The sequence below is a fragment of the Myotis yumanensis genome, unplaced genomic scaffold (genome assembly GCF_028538775.1).
Source record: "Myotis yumanensis isolate MYYU_CA2020_CCGP unplaced genomic scaffold, mMyoYum1.0.hap1 SCAF_1, whole genome shotgun sequence".
Classification (NCBI taxonomy): Eukaryota; Metazoa; Chordata; class Mammalia; order Chiroptera; family Vespertilionidae; genus Myotis; species Myotis yumanensis.
Window position 1 is genome coordinate 112,777,365 of NW_027223752.1, and position 19,528 is coordinate 112,796,892.

Consider the following 19,528-nt stretch of genomic DNA (forward strand, 5'->3'; position numbering starts at 1 on the left):
GACTGAAGAGACCAGTAACCTTCTACAGGAACAGGGCTCCTTGTGTGCTCCATCCACTATGTTTATAGCTATGCTCACTGTCATTGCTTGCCAGTCTTCTTCCGAGTCTTAAACAACCCAATCCGAGAGGTGGCTGCTGATTTACATGCGCTATCATTTAAAAAATAAAAAAGGGGGAATTTGCCGGAAGCCAGTCCATCCTTGCTGCTTGACACAGTCACTGCAGGAAAGAAACATCTGCACAGCATATGTTTCAATGGACCTGGCATATATAGCATACTGTTCTTAATATGTTTGCTCCCTTTAGCGCCATGTGTTTTAACCAAGGTCACCTCTCTGAGAAAGGTTGTTTCCCCAGGTGGGGATCTTTCCCTGAGGTTAGGGAGGGGATACAACCCCTTAATTAAGTGCCAGGCTGGTAGTTAAGCTACATAATCTTTACTCCCTGGAATGGAGATAAGAAACGCCCTAACCTTTGTAATAGAAATTGACAGGATTAAAATCGGCTGGTATAAATACAGATGTAACAAGACAATAAACATCAGATCATCATCAGATCCTCATCAGCTCCTCATCAGATCCTCATCAGATCCTAACCAGAACCTAGCCAGAGAACATGGCAAAAGATCCTGGACAGAACCTGGCTACTGAACTTCACTGGAGAACCTAGACAGAACATGGCAAAAGAACATGGATAGAACCTGGCTAAAGAACCTGGTGACTGAACCTAGCTGGAGAACCTAGCGAGAGAACATGGCACCAGAACTTGGTTGGAGATCCTGACCAGAACTTGGTTGGAGTTCCTAACCAGAACTTCGCTGGAGATCCTGACCAGAACCTCGCTGGAGATCCTGGAGGGAGAACCTCGCTATGCTGATGAACTGAAACCAGTTTCCATGTTATTCATTCTTCGCCGACTCCGTCCACACCTTTGGGGACCCCTGGACCCGCTGGGATTGGACCCCAGCACTGCCTCTGTATCTATCTTTTTGTTCATCAGTTTATAATGTTCTTTATTATCCATAAATGAGTGAGTTCATGTGGTATATTTCTTTCACTGCTTGGCTTATTTCACTTAGCATAATGCACTCCAGTTTCATCCATGCTGCTGCAAATGGTAAGAATTCCTTTTATTTTTTTATAGCAGCGTAGTATTCCATTGTGTAGATGTACCATAGTTTTCTAATCCACTCATCTGCTGATGGGCATTTAGGCTGTTTCCAAATCTTAGCTATTGTAAATTGTGCTGCTATGAACATAGGGGTGCATATATCCTTTCTAATTGGTGTTTCTGTTTTCTTGGGATATAATACCTAGAAATGGTATTACTGGGTCAAATGGCAGTTCCATTTTTAAATTTGTGAGAAAACACCATACTGTTTTCCACAGTGGCTGCACCAGTCTGCATTCCCAACAGCAGTGAAGGAGGGTTCCATTTTCTACTCATCCTCTCCAGCACTTGTCATTTGTTGATTTGTTGATGATAGCCATTCTGACAGGTGTGAGGTGGTACCTCGTTGTTTTGATTTGCATCTCTCAGATGATTAGTGACTTTGAGCATGTTTTCATGTGTCTCTTGGCTTTCTGAATGTCCTCTTTCGAAAAGTATCTATTTAGGTCCTTTGCCCATTTTTTGATTGGATTGTTTATCTTCCTTTGTTGAGTTATATGAGTTCCCTGTAAATTTTGGAGATTAAACCCTTATTGGAGATAACATTGGCAAATATGTTCTCCCATGCAGTGGGCTTTCTTGTTGTTTTGTTGATGGTTTCTTTTGCTGTGCAGAAGCTTTTTATTTTGATGTAGTCAGATTTCTTTATTTTCTCTTAGTCTCTCTTGCCCTAAGATCTGTTTCTGTAAAGATATTGCTATGACATATGCCTGCAATTTTGCTGCCTATGGAGTCTTGTAGATTTTTATGGTTTCCCATCTTACATTCAAGTCCTTTAGCAACATTTTGAGTTTGTTTTTGTGTATGGTGTAAGTTGGTGATCTAGTTTCATTTTTTGCATGTATCTGACCAAATTTCCCAGCACCATTTATTAAAGAGGCTGTTTTGGCTCCATTGTATGCTCTTCCTCCTTTGTCAAATATTAATTGAGTATAATGGCTTGAATCAATTTCTGAGTCCTCTATTCTGTTCCATTGTTCAATCAGTATGTCTATTCTTGTGCCAGTATCAGGCAGTTTTGAGAACCGTGGCTTGGTAATATAGTTTGATGTCTGATATTGTGATCCCTCCAACTTTGTTCTTCTTTCTCAGGACAGCTGTGGCTATTCGGGGTCTTTTTTTTATTTCAGATGAATTTTTGGAGAGTTTGTTTTATTTTTTATTTTTTTTTTATTTATTTTTTTATTTTTAAATATGTTTTATTGATTTTTTACAGAGAGGAAGGGAGAGAGATAGATAGTTAGAAACATCGATGGGAGAGAAACATCGACCAGCTGCCTCCTGCACATCTCCCACGGGGGATGTGCCCGCAACCCAGGTACATGCCCTTGACCGGAATCGAACCCGGGACCTTTCAGTCCGCAGGCCGATGCTCTATCCACTGAGCCAAACCGGTTTTGGCGAGTTTGTTTTAGATCTTTGAAATATGCCGTTGGTATTTTTGGGGGGATTGCATTGAATCTATAGATTGCTTTAGGTAGTATGGACATTTTAATGATGTTGATTCTACCAATCCATGAATATGGTATGTTCTTGCATTTGTTTATGTCTTCCTCTATCTCTTTTTTCAATGTCCTGTAGTTTTCCAAATACAGGTCTTTTACCTCCTTGGTTAAGTTTATTCCTTGGTATCTTCATTTTTTTGGTGCAGTGGTCAATGGGATTGTTTTTTCTTTTCTCTTCTGTGAGTTCATTATTGGTGTATAAAAAGGCCATAGATTTCTGGGTGTTAATTTTGTATCCTGTTACATTGCTGAATTCACTTATGAGGTCTAGTAGTTTTCTGCTGGAGTCTTGTGGTTGTCTATGTACTGCTACATTGCCAAATTCATTTATTAAGTCTAATAGTTTTTTGATGGACTCTTTAGGGTTTTTGTGTACAATATTGTGTCATCTGCAAATAAGGAAAGTTTTACTTTTTCTTTTCCAATTTGGTTGCCTTTTATTTCTCCTTCTTGTCTGATCGCTATGGCTAGTACTTCTATTACTATGTCAAACAGGAGCGGTGAAAGTGGGCATCCTTGTCTTGTTCCTGTTCTTAGAAGAAATGGGTTTAGTTTTTGTCCATTGAGTATGATGTTGGCTGTAGGTTTGTCATATAGGGCTTTTATTATGTTGAGGTATGATCCCTCTGTTTCCACTTTCCTGAGAGTTTTTATCAAGAAAAGGTTTGGATTTTGTCAAATGCTTTTTCTACATCCATTGATATGATTATGTGATTTTTGTCTCTGAGTTTGTTTATGTGATGTATCACATTTATTGATTTGCGGGTATTGTATCATCCTTGCATCCCTGGAATAAATCCCACTTGGTCATGGTGTATGATCTTTCTAACGTGTTGCTGAATCTGATTTGCTAGAATTTTGTTGAGGATTTTAGCATCTATGTTCATCAAGGATATTAGCCTGTAGTTCTCTTTTTTTGTGTGGTGTCTTTATCTCAGTAGTTCTCAACCTTCCTAATGCCATGACCCTTTAATTCAGTTCCTCGTGTTGTGGTGACCCCCAATTTCATTGTTACAAATAGAATGTAATTAAAGCATAGTGATTAATCACACAAAAAAAATATGCAATTATATATGTGTTTCCCGATGGTCTTAGGTGACCCCCTGTGAAAGGGTCGTTCGATCCCCAAAGGGGTCGCGACCCACAGGTTGAGAACCGCTGGTTTGGAGGATTTGCCCAGTGGTGATAGAGGGGTATTAAAGTCTGTAACTTTGACTGTATTGCTGTCAATCTCTCCCTTGATATCCTCCAGAAGTTTTTTTTATGTATTTGGGTGTTCCTGTATTGGGTGCATATATGTTCATTAGAGTTATTTCTTCTTGTTGGATTGGTCCCTTAAATGTTATGAAGTGGCCTTTCTTATCTGTTGTTATGTCCTTCACTTTGAGATCTAATTTGTCCGATATAAGTATTGCAACCCCATTTTTTTTTTTTCATTTCCATTCGCCTGAAAAACCTTTTACCATCCCTTCACCATCAGTCTGTGTGAGTCCTTTTTTCTGAGGTGGGTTTCCTATAGACAGCAGATATAGGGGTCATGTTTTCTTATCCACTCAGCTCCCCTATGTCTTTTGATTGGGGCATTTAATCCATTTACATTTAAAGTTATTATTGATAAGTGTTTGTTGCCATTTTTATTCTTTATGCCTGTGTTCCTTCTTCTCTTCCTATTTCTTCTTTTTACAGCAGACCCTTTAGCATTTCTTGCATTGCTGGTTTGGTGGTAATAAACTCCCTTAGTCTTTTTTGTCTGTCAAGCTCCTGATTTCACCCTCAATTTTGATTGATAGCCTTGCTGGGTACAGTATTCTTGTATTCAGACCCTTCCTTTGCATGACTTTGTATATTTCATTCCATTCCCTTCTGGTTCGATGTGTTTCTGTTGAGAAATCAGTCGCCAGTCTGATGGGGGATCCTTTGTAGGTAACTTTCTGTCTCTCTCTGGCCGCTGATAATATTCTTACTTTGTCGTCGGTGTTTCCCAATTTAATTATAATGGCCTTGGCATCGGTCTTTTGGGGTTCATTTTGTTTGGGACTCTGTGATCTTCTTGGATTTGTGTGAGTTTTTTCTTCCCAATATCAGGGAAATTTTCTGTCATTATTTCTTCAAACAGGTTTTCTATTCCTTGCTCACTTTCCTCTCATTCTGGCACCCTATTATGCAGATGTTGTTTCATTTTGTTTTGTCCCAAAGCTCCCTTGGGCTCTCCTCCTGTTTTTTAAGTTTTTTTTCTAGATGCTGCTCTGCTCTGCTCTGCTTGGGTATTTTTTCCTACCTTGTCTTCTAGCTCACTGATGCGGTCCTCTGCTTCTTCTAGTCTACTATTGATGCTTTCTATTGAGTTCTTTACAGCAGGGATGTCATTTTTCATTTCTTCTTGGTTCTTCTTCATTTCCTCTTGGTTTTTACACATATCGTTGAATTTGTCTTCCATTCTTTTCAGCGACCTTATGACCATTTCTCTGAATTCTTTCTCTGACATATTGTTTGCCTCCACTTCATTTCCTTCCTTTTCTGCTGATGCCTCTTTTTCTTTCATATGCGGGCTGTTTCTTTGTCTCCCCATGTTCGTTCCTCTCAAGGTGTCTGGTCATGTAGCTCGCTCTCTCCTGCGTTAATTTAAAAGCACAAAATACAACAACACGGCACAATGCACAAGGCACTGAATACAAATGTATTCACGATACTAATAACCCCAAATAAAGGTGACCCCATCAGAGAGCAGAGAATTAGGGGGAAAGGAAAAAAAGGAGTGCAAAAATGATATTGAGAAACGGAAAAAAAGTAAGAGAAAAGAAAGAGAATAAAAATGAAGCAGGGAAAAGCTATTTATATGGGGAGAAAACTCCAATAGAACAACCACTAATCCCAAAAAATGCAAACGGCAAACACCCACAGATGAATGCAAACTACAAACAACAACTAATAACAAGCGAGGAGAGGAGAAACAGAAGTAAAAAACAAACAAGAACAAAAACAGAAAAAAGAGAGATACTCTCACAAACAAGCACAAAAGAAAATCCAGTCTAGTCAACAATCAAGCAAACAACAACAATAGAACAGAAAGAAAGCAAGGCAAAACAAAACAAAACAAAAAAACCTAGAACAAAACAAAAAAAACAATAACAACAACAGGCAGTATTTCTAGGTTTCTTAGACTCCTTTATCTGTGTTTACACAAGAGTCAAACAAACAAACAAAAAAAGGGAAGAGAGAAAAATTTGGATAGTGAAGAAAGAGAAGAGAGAGATGTGTATGGACTTAGAGTAGGGGATCAGAAATTAGATATATAAGTAGGATGAATTTTTAACGGGTAAAAAGAACGAACAGGGAAAATCTAAAGCAGGAATAAAGTAAGAGAAACCAGACAACAAAAGGGGAAAAGTGAGGAAGAGAGTGTTGGCATAAAGGTATAGTTGATATAGAGTAAAATGATGCTAAAGTAAAAATGAAAATAGAATGTAAAACACTAATCCCAAAATAAAGTAAAATAAAGAGAAAATAAAATACTTTTTTTTTAAAAAAAAGGTAAAATAGTAGTAGTAATAATACTGATTAAAAATAAAAATATAATAATTAAAAAGGTAAAATCAAGTGAGGAAAAAAAATTAGTTTCTTAAGATGAAAAAATAAAAATGTGCAGTAGTGGAGGTCATTCACTTCCTATACTGTTCTGTTTGACACACCTGTTTTCTTTCAGGTACTCAGAACAGTATTGAAGTTCCCTGCGTTCCACTGCTCCTCTGTATTGTAAGCCACAGTCCTGATTTCCAAGCTGGCAGTATTTCTTTGTTTCTTAGACTCCTTTATTTGTGTTTACACAAGAGTCAATTTGTGATTCAACCCCTGGGTGGCAGTGTTTCTGGGTTGACCTCCAGGGCTATAAGTCCTCTCTAGCCAGTATTTAGATTTTGTTTTCCCTGTCACACTTAATACTGGTTTGGGAGAATGGACTGCCCCAGCGCTGGTTCTCTGATCATTACACCCCGCTCTGATCCCCAAATTCTACAAAAACAACTTTCCCCTGCAGGCTCTTAGAGCGGCGGTTCTCAACCTGTGGGTCGCGACCCCTTTGGCGGTCCAACGACCCTTTCACGGGGGTTGCCTAAGACCATCCCGCATATCAGATATTTACATTACGATTCATAACAGTAGCAACAGTACAGTTATGAAGTAGCAACGAAAATAATTTTATGGTTGGGTCACAACATGAGGAACTGTATTTAAGGGGCCAGAAGGTTGAGAACCGCTGTCGTAGAGTGTCTCCAATTGGGTGATCCTATGTACTGGGCTTAGTAATCAAAAGCAAGGATTTAAAGAGAAAAAATGAGCCAGAGTGAGTGCACCAACTCGCGACTTTTACCCTCACACACTGCGCGCAACTCTGTGAATGTCTCTATGCACGTCTTTTTTTCCCCTGGTACTAAGCAGCTGGCACACTGGTAAAAAAATTTCAGGCTGCCTTTTTGCGCCCAGTCCAGCTATGGGTTGATTTTTAGAGTTCCCTTCTGCCAGCAGCCCTGCAGATCCCCTTCCACATTTGCGGATCACACTAGCCCCAATAGCTGCGGATTTTGTGGGGCACAGACTTTCCCTGAACCTCTAGATCCCATTGTGTGTGCTTCTCTCTCCAGCCTTGATCACAGACCTCACCTTTCCTAGGAGAAATCTGACCTTTCTATGAGAAGGTGCAGAGCTCCTCCAAGTCCGTGTATCCACGCTGCTTGAGATCCATTGTTCCTGGGCTCACAGCTGGTCCCTGGGTGTTGTGGTTGCAGAGTCCCGGGATGTATAGGCTTCCAATAACAGCCTCTCTGCCCTTCAAGATGGCATGGTCTCTGTGGCAGAGCTGGTCACTCCAGGAGAGATTTCAGCAGCAGTGGAGGCTGCCCTGGTCAGGGGAGCCTGGTCCGCAGTCCCCAACAGTCCCTTGGAGTATAGCTGTCCTTCACCCACCACTTGTATTTTCTTTATGTCTTAATACTCATTTCTACCAAAATGAAAAATACTTTTGGTAATTGACTGAATTCAAAAAATTTCAGAGATCAGATTAAGTTGCAACTTAAAGCTCTGTGTTTGTGGTAGCAAGCTAATAGAAAGCAGTGCATATATATCATCCATTGTTTCAGCTCTAATGTATAAAGGGATAGTGAGTTGTACATATAGGTTACTCTTTTTTTTAATTTTTTTATTTCAAAGTTAATGCATGCTCATGGTTTAAAATGTTTTCAGACAATACAGAATGTATAAAGAAAAAAGCAAAAGTAACAGTAGTTATGTCCACAGCTAACCACTATTATGTAAGTAGGACAAGGGTTTGTGTACTTGTTTTGTTTTTGTTTTTTTTACTTTCTTTTTTAAAATATTTTCAAATCTAAAAAAACTTATAAACATAGAATAGTACAAAGAACACCCAAATACTCTTCACCCAGATTAATCTATTGTTAATACATTTTATCCCATTTTCTGTTTGTATATGTGGTCATACTCTCTCCAGCACAAGCTCCCTCACACCCTCACACACTCACATACATTACACATATGCACACTATTGTTTTCAGAATCATTTAAGAAGAAGTTACATACATCAGGGCCCTAGATATTTTAATGTGTATTTCCTAAGATAGACATATTCTTACAATAAAAACAACCCAAAATACTCAAACACTTGGAAGCTGAATAGCATGTTATTAAATATTGATTGGGTTACCAATGAGATCAAAGAAGAAATTAAAAACATCCTGGAAACTAATGACAATGAAAACACAACAATCCAAAACCTTTGGGACACAATGAAAGCAGTCCTGAGAGGGAAGTTTATAGCTCTACAGGCCTACCTCAACAAACAAGAAAAAATGGTAGTAAATCATCTAAATCTACAGCTCAAAGAATTAGAAAGAGAGCAACAAGAAAAGCCCAGAGTGAGCAGAAGGAAGGCGATAATAAAGATTAGAGCAGAAATAAATGACATAGAGACCAAAAAAACAATACAGAAAATCAATGAAACCAAGAGCTGGTTCTTTGAAAGGATAAACAAGATTGACAAACCTCTAGCCAGGCTCACCAAGAAGCAAAGAGAGAGGACCCAAATAAACAAAATCAGAAATGATAGAGGCGAAATAACAACAGACCCCACAGAAATACGAATGATTGTTAAAAAATACTATGAACAACTCTACTCCAACAAACTAGACAACCTGGAGGAAATGGACATATTTCTAGAAGATAGACATATTCTTTTATAATTATCAACTTTATAATTTTATATTAACACAAAAGTTTTGTCTAACCTGCCATCCATATTCCAATTTAATCAGTTGATATTACATCATTCCTTTATAAAAACTTCCCTCTCCCTGCCCTGACCAGGTGGCTCAGTTGGTTGGAGCATTGTCCCATATACTAAAAGGTTGCAAGTTTGGATTCATGGTAGTGGGTTTGCTCCCTGGTCGGGGCCATATAGGAGGCAACCAATCAATGTTTCTCTCTCTCCTTTCCTCTCTCATTGAAATCAATAAACATATCTTTGGGTGAGGATTAAAAAAAAAATTTCCCCCACCAGTTCAGATTCCAGTCTAAGGTCAGGTTTTGTATTTGTTAAATCTCTAGATTCCTTTAATCTGGAACATTTCTACAACTTTCTTTGTATTTGATGACATTAATGTCTTTAAAAAATATAATCTCCCCTCTTTCTCTTTCTTTTCTTTCTGTTTTTTTTTGTTGTTGTTCATTTGTTTAAGTAGAATATTTCTCATTTTTTATTTGTCTGGTGTTTCCTCCTGATTAGTTTGAGGTTATGCATTCTTGGTCAGAATATTGTAGAGAAACCAAGATGGAGGCATAGGTAAACACCGGAGATTGCTGCCTCGCACAACCACTTCAAAAATACAACTAAAAGACATAACGGACATCATCCAGAACCACAGGAAGGCTGGCTGAGTGGAATTTCTACAACTAGAAGGAAAGAGAAAAGCATACCAAGACTCAGAGGAGGTGCAGTGCTGAAGTAAATACAAAGGTGCGGAGGTGCATGCGGAGAGGGCTGGCGGCTGAGGACACGATTGTCTTTTTCAATCGGGAGGGAGTCTCAGGCTCTGAGCTCCAGTTCCAGGCGAGTCTTTGGGGACCCAAACTCACATGGGAGAAACGGGACTGTCTGGCTTCTGTTGGAACTTGAGGGCAGCTTTCTCTCAGAGGCACTCTCTCAGCGATTGCCAGGACCTCTGAAGGCAGGACTGAGAGCAGCCATGCTGCTGGCTCGCTCGGCCCGCCCTGTTGATCCCCTGGGACCCCGCCCCACCCAAGCTGTGCACAGAGGCTTTTGCATATGAAAGGCCCGGCCCTTTGTAATCTGAAAATAACTTAACAAACTTCAGCTGCCCCAAGGCCCCAGGGCCACTTACTTGCATTGCTTTACAACTGGCTTCTGCTGGGTAGCCTTAGGCAAAGGCTAGATTAGCACCTCCTTAGATCCAAGAGCCAATGTACCCAGTGGTCAAAGTGGGACCATCCAATTACAACTACTCAGATCTATAAGGGACACACTCAGGGGGCAGACTCAGTGAGCACCAAAGCCCCACTGAAGCAAGTCTTGCCCCATAAGGGTGTCTTCAGCACAGAAGTTCTCCCAATGTAGACACAGCTGATTCTCACAGCCAATTGGCCTGGAGGTCAAATCCTCCCAGCTTTACATACAATAATCCAGGCTTAACTACAACAAGACTGTGCACAAAGCCCGAAAGGGGGTGCACCAAGAGTGTCCACTTCAGGTAATTGGGACACTTAGCACAGAAAGCCACTCTATCGACACAGTGAAGCACAAAAAATGCCGAGACCAAGAAACAGGACACAAATGACAGAAATGGAGGAAAGCAAACTGCTGGATATAGAGTTCAAAACCACACTTTTAAGGTCTCTCAAGAAATGTCTAGACGCCGCCGATAAATTTAGTAAGACCCTCGAAAAGACTGGTGAGACCGCCGATAAATGTAGTGAGATCCTCAAGAAATCTAATGAGACCCTTGATGTTGTGATAAAGGACCAACTAGAAATTAAGCATACACTGACTGAAATAAAGAATATTATACAGACTCCCAACAGCAGACCAGAGGATCTCGAGAATCAAGTCAAAGATTTGAAATACAAAGAAGCAAAAACCACCCAACTGGAAAAGCAAAATGAAAACAGAATCAAAAATACGAAGATAGTGTAAGGAGCCTCTGGGACAGCTTCAAGCGTACCAACATCCGAATTATAGGGGTGCCAGAAGAAGAGAGAGAGCAAGATATTGAAAACCTATTTGAAGAAATAATGACAAAACTTCCCCTACCTGGTGAAAGAAATACACTTACAAGTCCAAGAAGCACAGAGAACCCCAAACAAAAGGAATCCAAAGAGGACCACACCAAGACACATCATAATTAAAATGCCAAGAGCAAAAGACAAAGAGAGAATCTTAAAAGCAGCAAGAGAAAGACAGTCAGTTACCTACAAGGGAGTACCCATACGACTATCAGCTGATTTCTCAACAGAAACTTTGCAGGCCAGAAGGGAGTGGCAAGAAATATTCAAAGTGATGAATGCCAAGAACCTACAACCAAGATTACTTTATCCAGCAAAGCTATCATTCAGAATTGAAGGTCAGATAAAGAGCTTCACAGATAAGAAAAAGCTAAAGGAGTTCATCACCACCAAACCAGTATTATATGAAATGCTGAAAGGTATCCTTTAAGAAGAGGACGAAGAAGAAAAAGGTAAAGATACAAATTATGAACAACAAATACACATCTATCAACAAGTGAATCTAAAAATCAAGTGAATAAATAATCTGATTAACAGTATGAACTGGTGATTATAATAGAATCAGGGACATAGAAAGGGAATGGACTGACTATTCTTGGGGGGGAAGGGTGTGGGGGGTGCGGGAAGAGATTGGACAATAATCGTGCACCTATGGATGAGGACACTGGGTGGGGAGTGAGGGGGGAGGGTGGGGTGGGAACTGGGTGGAGGGGAGTTATGGTGGGAAAAAAGAGGAACCAATGTAATAATCTGAACAATAAAGATTTAATTTAAAAAAAAAGAATATTGTAGTGGTGTTGTGTCCATAGGGTACCACAGTGTCCTTTTATTCCTAATTGGTAATGTTAATTTACAATAGATTTTTTTAATTCTCCCTTATGATTAATAAGTAGTGTATGGAGAACATGCAAATATCAGTATCAAAATTTCCCCACAGATTTCACATTCATTGATGACTTTTGCCTGATCTAATCTTTACCATGGTGGTTTCAAAATGATCACTTTCCAACCCTAGCTCTCATTTCCCACTTACCAGTTGGCCCTCAACATTCAAATCTAAGCAAGAGCCCTCTTCCTTCCCCATTTATACATTTATGTGGTTGATACTTATTTATTATAGCTATGTGAATTTTTTTCTCAATGGTGTAGAATTTATTACTGTACTTAAGTATTTTGGTACTAAATTGTCCCAGATTTGGCCATTTGGGTGTTCCCTACATTTGGCTTTTGTGTGCAACAAGGTCTTTAACATAATTTCTGACTATAGTTTATGTTCATTTAGAAGCAGTATTTTTACACTTTATTTCTTAAACCTAATTGATGAATGAAAAGAATAGGCATTAAAATTATGCTAGATCACTGGACTTTGTTTAAATAATGAATAGCACAAAGTATGTATATATACGCTCTCTCACAGTAGTCTATTTTAGGCCCATAGAATGAGGTCATCTTTTTAATGTTCTTTGTGTCTTCTGGCTTTAGTGTCCCACTCTTCTGGCTTTTAAAAGGCCAATCGATGTATGAGATCATTCCCTTAGAATGGGGTGGGGAATTAGAAAAACAAAGAAATATTTCATCCTTTCTCCTGGGAGCACTAAATGTGTCTATGTGGTGTGCTGTCATCTTGAGGACTCTAGAGGCCATGTAGAATTATATATATAAGGTTAGAAAAATAACTATAATCTTCATCTTGTGAATTTGTTATAAGAATTACCTCAATAGAATTTGTCTTCATTAAGTCAAAGGAAATAGTCTATAAAAAGTCAGAATCACCTATTTATTTTACAATTTAGAGAGTATACTATTTTATATGACATTTTTAATTCTCCTTTAAAGCTTATTCCCCATATACTTTTCTTACCATGTTCTAATTGTCCTCTGTGTTCTTCAAATAGCTCATTGATATTTTATCTAAATAAGATCTGTTTCTTTAAAATAATTCCACATTTCTTTCCTAGCGCTATCTTGATGAAGCAGATAGAGATAAGGAGCGTTACATGAAGGAACTGGAGCAGTATCAGAAGACTGAGGCCTACAAGGTGTTCAGTAGGAAAACCCAGGACCGTCAGAAAAGCAAATCTCAAAGACAAGGTATCAGAACCAGAACCAAATATATTTGTAGTTTTCTATGTGTGATGAGCGTCACAAAGCCTACTGTTAGAGTGATAAATATAAAATATATGTTTTTATCATTTCTCTATTATACTACATTCACTTATAAGCATCATCTTGGAATTTTATTAAAATCACATTGCTCTGATTTATAAATTCCAATTGGTTTCCATATCAGTATCAACAGTCTGGCTTGTGCTCCAAAACCCCTTTTAGATGTCTGTGCTTTTTTCTAATTCCTAGTATAGTTATTTCTCTGTCTCTAAACAAGTTTGTCTACTAAACCACATAACTGCCTTGCCTTAACACCTCTAAACCTTTTATATGTCATTTCTCACAGCCTCAGATAATCATCCTTTTCATTCATGCATTCACGTATGTGTGCATTCAAAAAAATATGTATTGAGCACCTCCTGTTACACATCAGCCTCTCACCTAGCCTTTAAGAAAGCACCAGTGAACAAGACAGACAAGATCCTGGTCTTCATCGATCTTTTATTATACATTAAAATTGTTCCTCCCACCCTTGCAAGTATTGCTTTAAGTTCCCCTTCTTCAGGAAAAACTGCAAAGACGCCTCACCCACAACTAGTCTGTCATTCCTTAGTCATTGCATCTTCTCACACTTTGGGCATTTTGCTTGCAAAACTGTAATGTGCAAACAACCTTTGGCATATGTTTCCTATTCACCTTCTCACTGTATTCTCCTCAATGGTAAGAACTGTGTCTGCTGTTTCTCTTGTGTCTAATTGTAACTAATAAATACTGACTAACTAGTTAACAAAGCCATAAGAGAAAATATCATATGTTGTGCTAGCCTACATATACCAGTAGTTTTTGTGGTTTGGCACAGTTGTTTCCTTGGGTCTAATTATTGCTCTGTTTTGCTTTTTTAACTTAATGTTTTTTTATTCTTTCATATTTTTTAGATGCAGCCAGACAGGCCACTCATGATCATGAGGTAATTCGTTTTTTTTCTACATTACCTATATATATGAAACCCTAATATGCAAATAGACCAAATGATGGAACAACTGAACAACCAGTTGCTATGACGCACTAGGAGGTGCGCGCAGAACATGGCAGGCGTCGGCAGCAGGCGGCAGAGTGCTGAACATGGCAGGCATTGGACGTAGCAGAATGGTAGACAGGTGAGCGGGGCGCCAGACCACGGCAGGGCACCGGTTGCTGTCATCGGAGTGAGCCTCTGGTGATTACTGAAAATTCTTTGCTCCCACATGCCGTGGTCCCACCAGGCGCTCTCACCCACTGCCGGCGCCAGAGCCGCTGCTCGTACCCATTGCCAGTGCTGGCCCCGCTCCCACCCACAGCCAGCACTGGAGCCACCATTTGCATCTGCTGCCGGCGCCCGGTGCCGTCCCTGATCACTTGGCGCCATCAGCGGATGCGAGCAGCAGCTGCTGGCCCCAATCGCCCCTCAGGGCTTCTCCACCTCCCCCTATTCCTGAGGGGCGATCGGCCGACAGCCGCCTCTCTTACCCGCTGCTGGCACCAGCCCCAATCGCTCTGCGCTGTCAGTGGGTGCGAGTGGGGCTGGTGCCGTCAGCACATAGGAGCAGCAGCGGTGGCGGGAGCTGAGCTGCCCTCAAACAGGGAACAGCGGGCCAGGCAGGAAGGGCTGGGCAGGGGCGCAGAGGATGGGCCGAGATTTGCCCCTTTGCCCACCACAGCCTCGCATCCCACAGTTCCTTTTCATGGTGCACTGGGCCCCTAGTATATATATAATGTTATTTGAAATTTTGAAATGCTATTGGACTTTTTTTTTTTTTTAATTAATGGCACAGTATTTCCTATTCCATAATTAAGATTTGGTTAGTTGCTTTAGCTCAGGGATTTATAGTATGTGACAGACACTTATGTCATGAGTGTGCTCTTGAACTGTTCAACCCCTAACTTCAGTCTTTTCTTGTGGTCCAAGAATTTTAATGGCTTTAAATGCTGAAGATGGCTGGGATTTGGAGTGAGATATAAAAATGAAGAATAGCTGAAAGCTAAAATTGGACCATAGTGTATTATCATCAAATACCTTACTCTGACTCTCAAAAACAAGTTGTTATTTAAGGAATCCAGCACTTGGTTAAAATGAACTATTCAGCTACAGTGTCAATATAACACAAGTGACAATATTTGATTCCTGTGCCTCCTTTCCTCACTGGCACACATTTGTTTACTTGACGTTTTCCCCTCCATTTGTTTTAACCTCATCAATAGACCTATGTTCCTGTGTGTGAATATAGAATTAGGCCTATGTGTGTTAGCTATGCTGCATAGAGAGCTTTAAATATATATATGTAGGCTACGGTTAATACAGCCATGTGCCACTTAACAGGGATACATTCTGAGACATGTGTCACTAGACACATTGTGGGAACATCATAAGAGTATACTACACAAACCTGGAGGTTTTAGCCTATCACACACTTAGACTGTATGTTTACCTCCATTGTATATGTGGTCCTTCATTCACCAAAACAGTGTTATATGGCACACAATTATATATGGTAAGAAAATAAAATTTGTAATTATATGTCAAAATGCTTAGTGACTCCTCATTGCTTACCAAATCACATTCAAACTCAACAGTTATGGTCTTCTGTGATTCAGTCCCAACTACCCTTTTCAACTACCTTAGCTCCCATATTTCCCATATATATCTTATGAACTTAAAAGCCTTTACTTACAACTCATTGTCCTCCAAGTACCCCATCCTTCTCTACCTCATGCCTATGCTCATATTCTTTTTTTCATAACAATACTATTTTTCCCTTGATCATTTTTTTAAAATATATTTTATTGATTTTTTTACAGAGAGGAAGGGAGAGGGATAGAGAGTTAGAAACATCTATGAGAGAGAAACATTGATCAGCTGCCTCCTGCACACCCCCCACTGGGGATGTGCCCACAACCAAGGTACATGCCCTTGACTGGAATCGAACCTGGGACTCTTCAGTCTGCAGGCCGACACCATATCCCCTGAGCCAAACCAGTCAGGGCTCCCTTAATCATTTTTTCCATCCATCCCTCCCCCACATCATCCCATTCTTCCTCTCAGAATTCTGGTCATAAGGTTCCATTTCCTCCTTCAAGCTTGTCCTGTTTCCTCCAATTTCCTTTAACCCTCACAGCTCTATTTCTCTTATGCATGTAGCTAATCTGGCCTGACGTTGAGGTTATTGAAGTGCTTCCATTATTCAAACTTTAGGATTGTAATTTCTTTGAAGGCATGCATAGTCTAGTTTCTGTCTTGTATCCAACCCCATATCACCTAGCATGACACCCTTGCATAAGGCCATCCATAAAGACTTATTTATTTATTTATTTTTAATTGCAAAAAAATACTTTAATTGATTTTTAGAGAGTGAAAAAGGGAGAGGGAGGGAGAGAGAGAAATATCAATGTAAGAGTGAAATATCAATCGGCTCCCTCCTGCACTCCCTCTACCAGGGATGGAGCCCACAACCCAGGAATGTGCCCTGACCGAGAATCGGACTGGCAACGTTTCAGTGCACAAGAAGATGCCCAACCAATTGACCCATACTGACCAGGACAAGGACTTATTTATTTTTATACAAAACTGATTTATTGAAATAACAGTGAAAATTTATACAAAAAGAATTTTCTGATATATTCTTTTTTTTTTTTAATCCTCACCCGTGGATATGATTATTGATTGTTAGAGAGAGAAACACCAATCAATTGCCTCCTGTACTTGCCTCGACTGGGGATCTAACCCACAGCCTAGATATGTGCCCTACCTGGGAATTGAACCCACAACCTTTTGGTGTATGGAACGACACTCCAGCCAACTGAGTCACTTAGCCAGGACTCTGATGTATTCTTTCATGTGTATTTGGTTTTTGGTTTTTTTACTAAATCAAGGAAATCATTTTATCAAAATACTCACTTATTTATCTTGGAGTTGTAGTTTTCATAATTTGGTATTGGTGCCCTTCAGAACACTGGGAAAACATTTAGACTCAAAAAGATTTATTATAAATTGATTTTGTCATGAATTATAAAATGATAAACATAAATATTAGCATTTTATTCTTCATATAAATCCAATGTAAATGTAGTTATATATGACATCTCTGTGCTCTAAGTAAGGGATGTTATGAATTTTTTTGACTTGAAAAATTGTATGCTTTATATTTTACTTTTTTATTTTTAAATTACAGTTGACATACAATACTATATTAGTTTCAGGTATGCAATCTCATGATTAGACATTTATATAACTTGCAAAGTGATCACCCCTGATAAATCTGGTACCCATCTGATACCATACATAGTTAATACAATAATATTTATTATACTAGATGCCCAGTGCACAAAATTCGTGAACTGGAGGATGAGGGGGGTCCCTCAGCCCGGTCTATGCCCTCTTGCAGTCTGGGACCCCTCGCTCCGTACCACCTGCCTGCTTGCTGCTCCCTACCGCTCAACTTGCTACTCCTTAGTGCTGCCACGGAGGCTCCAGCCCCTGCCGCTGTGCTTGCCAGCCATGAGCCCAGCTTCTGGCTGAGCGGTGCTCCCCCTGTGGGAGCTCACTGAACACCAGGGGGAGCTCCTACGTTGAGCATCTGCCCCCTGGTGGTCAGTTCATAGCGACCAGTCATTCCACTGTTCGGTTGATTTGCATATTAGGGTTTTATTATATAGGACTAGAGGCCCGGTGCACAAAAATTTGTGCACTCGGGGGGAGGGGGGGGTCCCCCAGCCCGGCCTGTGCCCTCTTGCAGTCTGGGACCCCTCAGGAGATAACGACCTGCTGGCTTAGGCCTGCTCCCAGGTGGCAGAGGGCACGCCCAATCCCTAGGTGCAGCCCCTGGTCAGGCTCAGGGCCGATTGGGGAGTTGGGCCGCCGCCCCCTGTCATGCACAGAGCAGGGCGGATCGGGAGGTTGCGATGCCACCCTCAGTCACGCTCAGGGTAGGGCCGATTGGAGGGTTGGGGCACCGCCCCCTGTCACACTCAAGACAGGGTCGATGGAGAGGTTTCGGTGCCACCCTCTGCCAAGCACAGAGCAGGGCCGATCAGGGGGTTGGGGCGCTGCCCCCTGTCACTCACAGAGCAGGGCAAATCAGGGCGTTGGGGCGCTGCCCCCTGTCACTCACACAGCAGGGCCGATCAGGGGGTTGGGGCTCCGTACCCTGTCACATACAGAGCAGGGTCGATCAGGGGGTTGGGGAGCTCCCCCCTGTCACACACAGAGCAGGGCCGATCAGGGGGTTGAGGAGCTCACCCCTGTCATGCACAGAGCAGGGCCGATCAGGGGAGTTGGGGCACCGCCCCCTGTCACACACAGAGCAGGGCGGATCAGGGGGTTGGGCTGCTGCACCCTGTCACACTCAGAGCAGGGCCAATGGGGAGGTTATGGCTCTACCCTGTCACACACAGAGCAAGGCCCATGGAGGGGGGTTGTTGCTCCACCCTCTATCACCCAGAGAGCAGGGCCGATCAGTGGGTTGGTACGCCGCACCCTGTCAAACACAGAGCCGCAGGGCGATCAGGGGATTGGGGAGCTCCCCCCTATCAGGCACAGAGCAGGACTGATCAGGGGGTTGGGGCGCCTTCCCCTGTCACGAACAGAGCAGGGCGGATAGGGAGGTTGTGGCCCTGCCCCCTGTCACTCACAGAGCCGCAGGGCGATCAGGGGGTTTGGGTGCTGCCCCCTGTCACACTGATCCCGGTGCTGGGAGGCATATTACCCTTTTACTATATAGGATAGAGGCCTGGTGCATGGGTGGGGGCTGGCTGGTTTGCCCTGAAGGGTGTCGTGGATCAGGGTGGGAGTCCCCACTGGGGTGCCTGGCCAGTCTGGCTAAGGGGCTGAGGGCCGTTTTCAGGCTGGCGGATGACTGAAGCTCCCAACTGCTTCTTTTTTTCTTTTTTTTTTTTTCTATTCTGAGCCAGCTTTAGCTCTGAGGCCTCGCTGCTGAAAGCAGGTTTCTGGCCTTTACCTTCTGTATTTGATACAATGTTTTGGTCCGGCTGGCTGAAGCCCGGCTGACTGAAAGCCGGTTGCTAGGGTTTTGTTTAGCTTCTATATTTGCAACATAGTTGCTTAGATTTGCAGCTGAGAGGCCAGCAAGTCAGGCGGGGAACGTTGGAGTCTGCCATCACTGGAGCAAGCAAGCCTCCCTGTTCGCTTCAGTGCATGGCTGCCGGCTGCCATCTTGGCTGACAGTTAATTTGCATAAGGATATGTTGATTAGCCAATGGGAAGGGTAGTGGTCGTACACTAATTACCATGTTTCTTTTTTATTAGTGTAGATAGGATATTGAGTATGAACTGTAAATGAAAAATAAAATTTAAAAAAGAACCAAATAAAATTTTAGATCTAAAAATTTTTTAATATGTATATATAAATATATTTTTTAATTCTCACCTGAGGATGTTTTCAAAATTGAT

The 19,528-nt window shown here is 41.3% G+C and overlaps 1 protein-coding gene across 2 annotated transcripts in view; it reads left to right on the forward strand.

The window, feature by feature from the left end:
* Positions 1-19,528, forward strand: part of HMG20A (high mobility group 20A) — a 140,929-nt gene that overhangs the window by 77,622 nt on the left and 43,779 nt on the right. For both annotated transcript variants that reach the window (XM_070429847.1, XM_070429839.1), the window contains exons 5-6: positions 12,939-13,071; positions 14,022-14,053. In XM_070429847.1, the coding sequence (XP_070285948.1) occupies positions 12,939-13,071; positions 14,022-14,053 (165 nt within the window). The remainder of the gene's footprint in view (positions 1-12,938; positions 13,072-14,021; positions 14,054-19,528) is intronic.